At 39.8% G+C, this 13,431-nt stretch overlaps 1 protein-coding gene across 1 annotated transcript in view; it reads right to left on the reverse strand.

Moving 5' to 3' along the window:
- The window catches only part of nsmce1 (NSE1 homolog, SMC5-SMC6 complex component), a 74,888-nt gene that overhangs the window by 43,045 nt on the left and 18,412 nt on the right, over window positions 1-13,431 (reverse strand). The window contains exons 3-4 of the mRNA XM_034188448.1: window positions 2,769-2,890; window positions 2,333-2,410 (exon numbers count right to left, since the gene is read on the reverse strand). Coding sequence (XP_034044339.1) covers window positions 2,333-2,410; window positions 2,769-2,890 — 200 coding nt within the window. The remainder of the gene's footprint in view (window positions 1-2,332; window positions 2,411-2,768; window positions 2,891-13,431) is intronic.

Consider the following 13,431-nt stretch of genomic DNA (forward strand, 5'->3'; position numbering starts at 1 on the left):
TTGCTGGATCTCAGTGCTGCATTTGACACAGCTGATCACCATATTCTACTTGATAGGCTAGAAAACTGTTCGGGATTACTGGAACTGCTCTTGTGTGGTTGACGTCTTATCTGTCTGGAGGTTCCCACTGTGTTTTGTGCAATGACACTACCTCTGATTTTAGGGGCATGAAGTTCGGGGTTCTGCAGGGATCTGTTCTGGGTCCCCTGCTTTTTTCCCCTGTATATGGCACCCCTTGGGAACATTTTGCGGCATTTTGGGGTTGCTTTTCATTGCTATGCTGATGACACTCAGCTGTATACGCCAATAGCTGCTGGAAATCCTGTCCACATAAAATCTTTACAGGACTGTCTCGCAGCAGTGAGAAGTTGGATGTCTAGCAACTTTCTACTTTTGAACTCTGATAAGACTGAAATGATGGTTCTTGGTCCAGCAAGACATCGGCATCAATTTGATCAGCTAGCGCTTAGCCTAGGTTCATGTGTTATACATCATACTGACAAAGTGAGGAACCTTGGGGTAATTTTTGATCCTACGTTGTCCTTGACACTTCAGACTGCTTTCTTTCATCTAAGAAATATAGAAAATATCCGTACCATCTTGTCTATGGCTGATGTTGAGATTCATGCTTTTGTTTCTTCTAGACTGGACTATTGTAATGCTTTATTTTCTGGTTTACCACAGTCCAGCATCAGGGGTCTTCAACTGGTTCAAAATGCTGCTGCCAGACTTCTGACACGAAGCAGAAGGTTTGACCATATTACGCCGGTTCTGGCATCCCTTCACTGGCTTCCAGTCTCTGAGATCGGATTTTAAAGTATTACTATTGGCCTATAAAATTGTTCACGGACTGGCACCCCCCTATCTGGCCGGCCTGGATGAGTCCTATGTGCCGGCAAGGGCTCTGCGGTCACAGGGTGCAGGACTATTGTGTGTCCTGAGGGTGAAGAAAAGGTCAGCGGGTTACAGAGCTTTTTATCACGGCGCTCCAGCTCTGTGGAAGGATCTGCCTGCACTGATACGACAGTCGGACTCTGTGGAGACTTTTAAAGCCAGGCTGAAGACACATTTGTTCTCCCTGTTTTATCATTAGTATTTTATATGATTGCTTCTTTTTTTTAATTATTTTTATTTCTTTTACTTCTTTTACCTTTTTATGGTTAATTTTGTTTATTGTTTTAATCTTATTTCATTTTATTGTGCTTTTAAAATGATGTTTGTGAAGCACCTTGAGGCGATTACTCGTGATTTGGCGCTATATAAATTAATAAATTATTATTATTATTATAAATTATTATTATTATTATTAACTTGTCCAGTATGCACAATGGATTGAACTTTAATGTGCTTGCAATATGTTTCTGTGCAAGTATAATATCTTGGGAAATGCAAATATCGGACTGAGACTCTGTATTGTAAGTCCCTTCGGCTGCTCCCTTGTTTGAACTCGAGGTCGCCACAGCAAATCCAAGGTGGATCTGCATGTTGAATTGGCACAGATTTTACACCGGAAGCACTTCCTGACGCAACTCCACATTACATGGAGAAATGTGGCAGGGGTGGGATTTGAACTCGGAACATTCTGAACTGAAACCAAGCGCATTAACCACTTGGCCACAACCCCTGCTGGATTGAGACTCTGTATTAATGATACATATTTGGATTATTGCCTCAAGTTGGTTTACTTGCCATGTGGCAAGCTACACTCCTGTAACACACATAATCACACTATCTGGCTTTGGTTGGTGTTTGGTAATCAAACAAGAGCGACGCTCAGAGTTCGAGCATGCGGAGTCTGTTTTCTCACTTGGTTTATTATGACCTCTTTCATGAGCGTTAACATCTTAGGACCTCATATTCAGAGCTGCAATCAGCTTCTTGCAAAAGCAACACTTCAGACAAACTTCAGACAATGTGTCTACTTAAACAGACAATGACAGAACAGGCCACTTCTGATCATGAAACTGCTCCTCAGTCCACTCTCCAATTTCTTGTGAGTTCAGAAAATGAAGGTTTTATGTTTAAAAACTGCTGGAATACCACAATAATTAATGCATTTTTGTTTGACCTGTTGAATTAAAACTCAAAGTCCACAGTACAAGCAGATTTTGATTTCTTCATCTCTATTGTGGTGTTGCAGAGACAAAATTAAAAAAAACATTGCAGCACTGACTCCCAATACTTGATCATATGAATCTCTCTCTCACTCACACACACACACACACACACACACACACACACACACACACACACACACACACACACACACACACACACACACACACACCCCATTTATTCAGCTTTACTTCATAAAAGAGTGACTGCAACTCACCGTTTTCTTGAAAAGTTCCAATTCATTATCAGCATAATCTGATGACATCCTGGTGACATCATTCTCTACCATGTTCACCTGGACAGTATCAAAAGAAAAATATTGAATAATGTCTCCTCATGGTTGTGATATATCAAATACCACAGAATTACTTTGGATTGTTTAGGATACAACTCTCCAAAATTTACTCCCAAAATTTACAGAGTGCAAATATGAAATGTACAAAACTCAATGGGCTTCCCTACAATGAATCAAACAGACATATGTCGCTGATCTATATAAAACAATGATTTACAGGACTGTCAATCACCACAGAGGCAAGTAAAGCCAGCAAAAGTATCAAAGCAGTCATTTTACTACACCAAAACAGTGCAATTTAATTGCTGGATGTAAAATATGTTCCTTACTAAAACACAGCAGAGAAACAGACACTAACCAAGGCGTAGTACTGGAAACCATTGACTTCAGACATCCCTTTTCTGATCTCCATGAATATGGGGTGGAGCTTGGAGTTAATAGTAACAATGAATTCAGCCAGCCGGTCCGAAAAGTGTTGTACTAAAAAAAAAACAAAAAACAAACAAACCAGAGAACATTTGTTTATGTTCACTTAATATTGCCTCATCCAATAATGTCAGATTAACCTGAGAAAAGCACTCATCACCAAGATAAATGGCCACATACTTCACATTCTTAAGGTAACATACAATTTTAATAAACAATCCCAGTTATAATTGGAGATATTCATTTCAAATCTAAACACAGTGGTGAGGGGAGCAATGTTCCTCAACACTGCATCCAGTGAGTCAAAACTTCACACATCCTCAAGAAATGCTGGTTTCTCAGAAAGCAAAAGATGGAGAACCACGCCCCAATTTTTCTGGTTCAGGCTTAAAGGGAGCGAGGTGTCACGGACCGAACGGCCCCCCTAAAAATTGGTCCACTGTGCCTTCACTACGCATGCATCATTTGGGACCACAGCAGTACATCTGAGATGGACACACTACACCCAAAGCAATCAAATGGATTAATGGGATTATTAAACATCAGATGACAAAGTAAAACCTCTTAAATTATTTTAAAGTCAGTTTTAAGCAGAAAACAAGGCGATAATTGGCGAGTCGTTACTGGCACTCTGAAATGACATAGGCGCCGTTGCAGCTACTGTGTGCTCTGATCAGTCTGCCGTCTTTTATTATGAAATAATGTTGAATTTCTGTGGAAATGATTGTTGTACAAAAGCTTCAGATAACTGTCGCTGAGACAAATGATGACTGGAGTGCAATTTGAAGAAGAAATAAGGTGATAATGAAACGTTGGTGACACTAAGAAATGACGCTGCTGAGCTCCGAAATGGCACATGCACAGTGAAGGCAGGGCGGACCGATTTTTAGAGGGGATTGTTCGTTCAGCGGCAGAGGTACTCCTGTTGTTGGAGGGGGGAAAAAAAAATAAAAATAAATAAAACTGCGTTTTGTAAATGCAAAGCAAATAAAGATACATAATGCAAGTGTATTTTAGAAAAAGGTATTGGAATTTGGCTAAATTAAATTCTGAGAGAGTGGGAAGAGGGCATATATACAACCCCTGGCAAAAATTATGGAATCACCAGCCTCGGAGGATGTTCATTCAGTTGTTTAATTTTGTAGAAAAAAAGCAGATCACAGACATGACACAAAACTAAAGTAATTTCAAATTGCAACTTTCTAGCTTTAAGAAACACTATAAGAAATCAAGAAAAAAAAGATTGTGGCAGTCAGTAACGGTTACTTTTTTAGACCAAGCAGAGGAAAAAAATATGGAATCACTCAATTCTGAGGAAAAAATTATGGAATCACCCTGTAAATTTTCATCCCCAAAACTAACACCTGCATCATATCAGATCTGCTCGTTAGTCTGCATCTAAAAAGGAGTGAACACACCTTGGAGAGCTGTTGCACCAAGTGGACTGACATGAATCATGGCTCCAACACGAGAGATTGTCAATTGAAACAAAGGAGAGGATTATCAAACTCTTAAAAGAGAGTAAATCATCACGCAATGTTGCAAAAGATGTTGGTTGTTCACAGTCAGCTGTGTCTAAACTCTGGACCAAATACAAACATGGGAAGGTTGTTAAAGGCAAACATACTGGTAGACCAAGGAAGACAAAGCGTCAAGACAGAAAACTTAAAGCAATATGTCTCAAAATCGAAAAATGTACAACAAAACAAATGAGGAACGAATGGGAGGAAACTGGAGTCAACATCTGTGACCGAACTGTAAGAAACCGCCTAAAGGAAATGGGATTTACATACAGAAAAGCTAAACGAAAGACATCATTAACACCTAAACAGAAAAAAACAAGGTTACAATGGGCTAAGGAAAAGCAATTGTGGACTGTGGATGACTGGATGAAAGTCATATTCAGTGATGAATCTTGAATCTGCATTGGGCAAGGTGATGATGCTGGAACTTTTGTTTGGTGCCGTTCCAATGAGATTTATAAAGATGACTGCCTGAAGAGAACATGTAAATTTCTACAGTCATTGATGATATGGGGCTGCATGTCAGGTAAAGGCACTGGGGAGATGGCTGTCATTACATCATCAATAAATGCACAAGTTTATGTTGATATTTTGGACAATTGAAAGGATGTTTGGGGATGATGAAATCATTTTTCAAGATGATAATGCATCTTGCCATAGAGCAAAAACTGCAAAAACATTCCTTGCAAAAAGACACATAGGGTCAATGTCATGGCATAGGGTCAATGTCAATGAGCAGATCTGATTTGATGCAGGTGTTAATTTGGGGGATGAAAATTTTCAGGGTGATTCCATAATTTTTTCATCAGAATTGAGTGATTCCATATTTTTCCTCTGCTTGGTCTAAAAAAGTAACCGTTACTGACTGCCACAATCTTTTTTTCTTGATTTCTTATAGTGTTTCTTAAAGCCAGAAAGTTGCCATTTGAAATGACTTTAGTTTTGTGTCATGTCTGTGATCTGCTTTTTTTCTACAAAATTAAACAACTGAATGAACATCCTCTGAGGCCGGTGATTCCATAATTTTTGCCAGGGGTTATATATATATATATATATATATATATATGTTATTTTCTGGATTTAACCTATTTCAACTGGGGGCTCATTTGGCATTAAAAGGCCATCCAAAATAAAATGAGAAAATTATTAAACATGCAACTCAGTGCAACATAATCTAGGAGAGAAAAGTGACTTATGTTGTTCAGGGACCTATAAAACACAGGAACACACTGTTTAGTAGAGAATATACAGCAGGCAAAATAAGTACTGAACACGTCACCATTTTCTCAGTAAATATATTTTTAAAAGGTGCTATTGACATGACATTTTCACCAGACGTCAGTAACAACAACAACATCCAGAAATGCTGCCACCTTCTCTGGGTCCAATCTCATTTGAAATGGACAGATGCAAAGTGGAAAAGTGTGCTGTGGTCTTATGAGTCCACATTTTATATTGTTTTGGACATCATGGATGCCGTGTCCTCCGGACAAAAGAGGAAAAAGACCATCCAGATTGTTACCAGCGCAAAGTTCAAAAGCCACCATCTGTGATGGTATGGGGGTGTATTAGTGCCCATGGCATGGGCACCTTTCACATCTGTGATGGCCCCATCAATGCTGAAAGGTACATCCAGGTTTTGGAGCAACACATGGTGCCATCCAAGCAACATCTTTTTCAGGGACATCCCTGCTTATTTCAGCAAGACAATGCCAAGCCACAATCTGCACGTGTTACAACAGCGTAGCTTCGTAGTAAAAGAGTGCGGCTACTAGACTGGCCTGCCCGCAGTCCAGACCTGTCGCCCATTCAAAATGTGTGGTGCATTATGAAGCCCAAAATACGACAATGGAGACCCCGTACTGTTGAACAACTGAAGTCATACATCAAGCAAGAATGGGAAAGAATTCCACCTACAAAGCTTCAACAATGAGTGTCCTCATTTCCCAAACACCCAGTGAGTGTAGTTAGAAGGAAAGGTGAATTAACAGTTGTAAACATACCACTGTCCCAACTTTTTTGAAATGTGTTGCAAGCATCCATTTCAAAAAGAGCAAATATTTGGACAAAAACAATAAAGTCTATCAGTTTGAACATTAAATATCTTGTCTTTCTGGTGTATTCAACTGAATATAGGTTGAAGAGGATTTGCACATCATTGTATTCTGTTTTTAATTACATTTTAACGTCCAACTTCATTGGAATTGGGGTTGTAACATCAAACAAAATGCTCACAACTTCCATCCATTTTCTATAAATGTTTACTCCAATTAAGGGTCACGGGGTGGGCTGGAGCCTATTCCAGAACCTCACAGGATGAGATGTGGGGTACACCCTGGACAAGATGCCAGTCTATCACAGGGCCACATATAGACAAATGGACTGCATTTATTTAACACTTTTCCATCTGCATCAAAAGCTCAAAGCACTTTATAATTATGCTTCACATTCGCAGAGACACATACCAATGTCAGAGTGCTGCCATGCAAGGCCCTCAATACACACTGTGAGTAACTAAGGGATTAAGAACCTTGCCCAAGTGCACATTTTCTGGTCTGCCTGGGTTTTGAACTGAGTATCCTCTGGTCTGTATCCCAGTGCTGAACCACTAGACCTTCTCCTCCCCAAAACACATTAACACCCGCATACGTTCAATTTAAAGGACATGTTGCACTGAAATAACAACAATTAAGATTTAGGCTGTTATTGACCATCCAATGATTACTTTGTGCACTTCTGTGACCGGTTTCAAAGTATACTGCACTCGCAACAAACAGCTACAGAGACTTCCGAAAACAAAGTACTTGTGAGTACTCATGTGTTACCGACAGCGGTGAGATAACTTTTAGTGATGTCCTGCGTGCACTTGAATGGAATGTAGCGGCTAACGTTAAGAACTGAGGCACAGATTAATTCTAAAGTTTTTACAAGTGTGATGTTGTGTTATGATAACTCATTTCTAAGTGATAACTTAATTTTGAGGTAGTCACAGGAAAAGCAGTAGCCATGAGAAGATTGGTGTATAATAAGGTTTATCAGTTTGAACATTAAATATATTGACTTTGTGGTGTATTCAATTAAATATGGGTTAAGTGGATTTGCAAATCATTGTATTCTGTTTTTATTTACATTTTACACAATGTCAACTTGATTGGAACTGGGGTTTGTACAAAGTGGCAATACTCAGATCAGATCTGAGTATTTGCACAGATGTGATCAGATCTGTGATATTTTATGTCCATGTACAGTAGTGTTCAGAATAATCGTAGTGCTATGTGACTAAAAAGATTAATCCAGGTTTTGAGTATATTTCTTATTGTTACATGGGAAACAAGGTACCAGCAGATTCAGTAGATTCTCACAAATCCAACAAGACCAAGCATTCATCATATGCACACTGTTAAGGCTATGAAATTGGGCTATTAGTTAAAAAAAAAAAAAAAAAAAGTAGAAAAGGGGGTGTTCACAATAATAGTAGCATCTGCTGTTGACGCTACAAACCCAAAACTGTTATGTTCAAACTGCTTTTTTAGCAATCCAGTGAATCACTAAACTAGTATTTAGTTGTATAACCACAGTTTTTCATGATTTCTTCACATCTGCGAGGCATTAATTTTGTTGGTTTGGAACCAAGATTTTGCTCATTTACTAGTGTGCTTGGGGTCATTGTCTTGTTGAAACACCCATTTCAAGGGCATGTCCTCTTCAGCATAAGGCAACATGACCTCTTCAAGTATTTTGACATATCCAAACTGATCCGTGATACCTGGTATGCGATATATAGGCCCAACACCATAGTAGGAGAAACATGCCCATATCATGATGCTTGCACAACCATGCTTCACTGTCTTCACTGTGAACTATGGCTTGGAGATCATTGTAGATGAACAGCCTATAATTTTTTGCACCCGAGTATAAGTTTTCCCCTCTCCAATCACCTTTTTACTCAAACTACGCTGTTCTTCTGAACAATGTCTTGAACGTCCCATTTTCCTCAGGCTTTCAAAGAGAATAGCATTTTCAACAGGTGCTGGCTTTTTTGTTCCACAAAATTGACGAACCCACTGACTGAATGCCACACTGCTATTATTGTGAACATCCCCTTTTCTATTTTTTTTTTTTTTTTTTTTTTTTTTTTTTTTTTTTACTAACAGCCCAATTTCATAGCCTTAAGAGTGTGCATATCATGAATGCTTGGTCTTGTTGGATCTGTGAGAATCTACTGAATCTACTGGTACCTTGTTTCCCATGTAACAATAAGAAATATACTCAAAACCTGGTGTTTTGAAACACAAGGTTCGGTCAGATCGGCACACAGAAATGATCACACAGACTGCATTTTGCTAGAATAAAAAGGCGTATATTTATTCCCCACAAAAGCAGTTACATCAAACACAAGTGGTTGCAGTGCATTTTTCTCTTACCGTGACGCCTTTAAGGTGGAGAGCCAACACCTTCAGCAGAGTGCGCCTGTCAACCGGCTGGGCGTTCGTACGTTAACCCGCAGCAGACTCTGTTGAAGCATGGTTCTACTCCCTCTTTTCTAGTGTGTCCGCGAAGGGAGGGTGAGTGGCCAACTCAACCTCCCTGGCGCACATAATTTCTTTAATCAACAGGCATCTGAAAGTTATTTCAAAGATATAATAAAGCAGTTCTTCACTCCCAGTTCAGAATGATCCCAGCATGCTTCACTCCCAGTCGTTAGTGGCTACGAAAACAAAGTCGTGCTATCAGTGTAATAATAACAAGTACATCCAGCTCTTCGCTCCCAGTTCAGACTGACCCCAGAGTGCTAAAACAAAATTAAATAACAAATACATTCTCAGGGTTACTTTAAGACAGGTGCAAAACAGCACAATAACATTTTTATTATACACCTGGATTAATCTTTTTAGCCACATAGCACTACTATTATTCTGAACACTACTGTACAAAGCAGCAATAAACAGCTAAGCTGTGCTTTAAAATGGCATGCTACACACACGTACATCAAGATCCAAATTCCCACAGACTCAAAGCAAAATTAAAATTTTACTCACTGACAAACAGTTACAAAGATATCCAAATAAAAAGTCCACAACATCAAAGAAGCCCCCGCGTGCAATCATCTTCCAGAGAACAGATCAACTAGTCAGGCAGAGAACATTTTCAAGTTCTAGTAGTCCTCAGGTATGGATTGCTGGCCAAAGAATAATGTCCGATCGCACCTCTGCCTTCAGCTCAAGTTCTGTCACAATTGTGGCACGTCAAATAGAGAATTCTTTATCTCCTGAAAATAGCGTCTTCAAAGTACAAAGTTCTTTATTAAAATGTCTCCCTTAGTAAAAATTTTGCTTGATACATGAGAAGGGTTCTACTGCCCAAATAATAAAACAAAACATTTAAAGTAGACCTGCATTGAAATAAATGTGGTCAGATTTCAGAAAGAAATAGCTGATATGTATTTATAAGACCCTTGTGAATGCAGTAAAGTAAATCTGTAAACCCAAATTTGTAATTCAGCACAGAAATCTTCATTTAAAAATGACAAATTTGCAGCTAAAATTTAGCCCTCTGTGAAAACAGTTTGTACAGCCATATCATTTGCATGACGACGCGCTCCCGCCTTCAGTCCGATCCCGCATTGAAATTGATTTTATCTGTTAGTAATGTTACTTATACATGTCCTGGTTTCAACATCCAAAAGTAAGCTGCAATGAATGTGAGATACAGATCTGTGTGCTCAGATCAGCAACGACATCGACAGTGGGCGCAGTTCTTCCTCTCCCGCTCTCTGCCTCCGCTGCGCTTATTCAGTCTGCGGGCTCGTTAACAAGCTCGTTAACCGCCAATGCGGGCCACTCACACTGCCCTTGTCTGCTTTGCAGCCGGTGTTGTGCAAGATTCAGCGCACACCACCAGCATCACCTCTGTCTACTGAATGGAGCTGCAGCACACTTGGCACAAGTCCTGAGATTACGCTCGCTGTTTTAATGCGAAGTGGCCGGTACACCTGTTGCTGCAAGGACAGACTTCTTGCGGCAAAATCCACAGCACCACACATCTCGGCAATCGGAGCCCCAGAGCTCCATGGATGCTGAGAGAGGTTTATATATTTTTAATGACTGGGATTCTTTGCGGGTCTCGCCTCCATATCCCGTGATGGTACCGGAGGCAAAAGACAGTAGATTTTCATTGCGACACCACTCAATCAAACGGGCGTAGGAAAAAGTCCCCCACAATAATTTTCAAGCACAAATAAAAGAAATCTGTACTCACCAAACGTGCCGCAAGACAATATGAAGTTTTAAAAAAGTAGATCCTTCCGTGTAAGACAAGAAAAAGGTGCAGATGCAAACTGACGTAAATCCACAAATTACAATTGGCGCAATGCATGCTGGGAGAGGGTCTTGTCCGTGACGTCTCAGCAGTGTCCATGATGAGAGGGACAATTTGCGGAGGGCTAAATGTTAGCTGTAAATTTGTCATTTTCAAATGAAGATTGAAATGACTGATCTGGGCTTGCAGATTTACTTTACTACATTCAGAAGGATCTCATGTGTAAATGTAAGTCATTTTTTGTTCAAAAAATCTGACTGCATTTTTTTCAATGCAGGTCTCATTTAAATCAATAAAAACACAATAAATACAACCAACAATAAATAACCTTTAAAACTGTGAAAAATACAACATCAAAATCACTACAACCGGCCATAAGTTACTAAAACAACACAACCATTTAAACAATTTAACCATTCAGACAAAAATATGTGCAAAAGTTACCATACGAACAGAAAGGCAAGAAAATTGCAATTTTAAACTTGTTCATTGATAAGCTTAATGGACAACGGAACAAATGAGTGTTTGTAGGGGAGGTGATGGTCTAGTGATTAAGGCATTGGGCTTGAGACCAGAAGGTCCTCAGTGCAAATTCCAGCCTGACTGGAAAATCACTAAGGGCCCTTGGGCAAGGTTTTAATCCCTTATTGCTCCCGGTGTGTAGTGAGCGCCTTGTTGGGCAGCACCCTCAGATCGAGGTGAATGTGAGGCATTATTTGTAAAGTGCTTTGAGCATCTGATGCACATGGAAAAGCGATATATAAATGCAGTCCATTTACCATTTTGTAGTGGTTGCATTTGCACAGAGGAACGCGATACCTACTCCCTGAGTTTTAGCAAGGTATATTCTGAGTGCAGAACATGTGAGCTGGCCGTTAAGATGTTTTTACTTGTGCAATGGTTGCTTGGTCAGAGACTTCTCGAAAGCTGGGAGGAGTGTGGCCCATGATCTTACCCACGTTTTTAATGAGGGAATGGATCTGTGCTTTCAGTTTGACTGGAAGGTTCCCAGACCAGCCAGTGATACCATAGCAAAGAATGGACTCAATTGTTGCTCTGTAAAAGATCAGCGTAATGTTTTTGGAGACCCCAAATAAATAGAGTCTGCGCAGGAAGTGAAGATGTTGATGAATTCTGGTACAGACAAAGGTAACTTCTGTCTGCCAGCTTAAGTTACTGTCAATGTGAACACCAAAGTATTTGTAGGAGGTCACCTGGTTAATTGTAAGGTTGTATATGTCAACAGGGCTATGGTCACCAGCTGATCTGGGATACAGCATCATCTCCACAGCCTTGTTAGTATTAATCTGGAGTTTATGATTGTCACACCAAGCCACAAACTCATCCACAGCGGCCATGTGGGAAGAAACATCAAGTGACCTGGAGAGTAGACTCAGAATGACTATCATCAGAAAACTTGCTGCACATGCTGATCAGGCCCAGAGCTAACACAGTCATTTGTATACAATGTAAACAGGAATGGTGTAATGACACACCGCTGGGGAGCTCCCTTATAGCTTACCACTGTATCTGAAAGTTTTCCATTTATTTTTACTTGCTGTGGGTTGTTCGTCAGGAATGAATGATACCACCTGATTAAAAAAAGGGTCAACTTTCATTTGGGTCAACTTCCTAAGAAAAATGTGTGGTTGATTAGAGTTAAAAGCAGAGCTAAAATCAATGAACAGAATCCTAACATATGTACCGGACTTTTCAAGGTGCTGTAGTGTGAGATGCATCAGAGTTGTAATAGCATCACTTGTCTTGCGTTTCCTTTTATAAGCAAACTGGTAACTGTCTAAAAATGGCACCACATCAGTTGGAAGTGCAGCTATCATAAGCTGTTCGAAAGCATCTTCTGAGTTTTTCCCAATATGAGGCATACATCTGTATGCCTGTAAAATCAGCGTAGTGGAAACAGTCTACAGTCATGTACACAGCAGCAGCAAACCAGCATCCTGTGACACAAACAACAGCGTCACCACACTTTAGGTTCCAAAATCCAACAGACTGAAAAAAGTAAGTGTTTCGGGGTGAAGTGTGTTGTCTCATCTGTAAATCTAAGCCATCACTTTCAAAGAACAGCTCAGAAGCTTCGTTATTGGACATAATCCTATTCGTTTCGGCCTGTCTGTCAGCCATCGGGTGTTTCTGCTCATTTTAAAATGTACGTCACGTGCAGAGAATTGCAGTTTTCCAGAAATGCACCAGTTAACTCGCTCAAGGAGAGCAATAAAAAAACATCATTGACCACTATTTATGAGCGCATGTACAGGAATACACATACAATCATGACTACTTTGATGATACGCTGACACTCTTTATTTTGTGCACGCTACTCCGGCATGGTCTCCATTTTTGCTATGGCTTTTAGCCGGTCATAAATCACGATCACAAATTGGGGGCTCGTCCGTTTTTAGGTTTACTAATATTTGTTGTAGTTTAAGTAATTTTGTCTAAACCGTGTTTCTGTTGTGGATTACGGTGTTGGACTAACACCGTAATAATTGGATGTTTGTACAAAAAACAACTTTTAATGTTGGCAGGACATTATAAAGTTGAAGTTGGTACTACTCAGAGGACTAAAGAATAGATTAAATGTAATTTGAAGTCTAAGTTGAAACTGGGGTTTTAATGCCTGGTACTATTGAGCCTGGTGCGTTTGGGGATTTGTCTCTGCCTTTTGGGATGAGTGCCTCTGGTTTATCTTTTGAGCAGCAGAAAGAATTGCTTTTGTTGAAGTTGAAAGCTGAG

This window comes from Thalassophryne amazonica, chromosome 15 (assembly GCF_902500255.1).
Source record: "Thalassophryne amazonica chromosome 15, fThaAma1.1, whole genome shotgun sequence".
NCBI lineage: Eukaryota > Metazoa > Chordata > Actinopteri > Batrachoidiformes > Batrachoididae > Thalassophryne > Thalassophryne amazonica.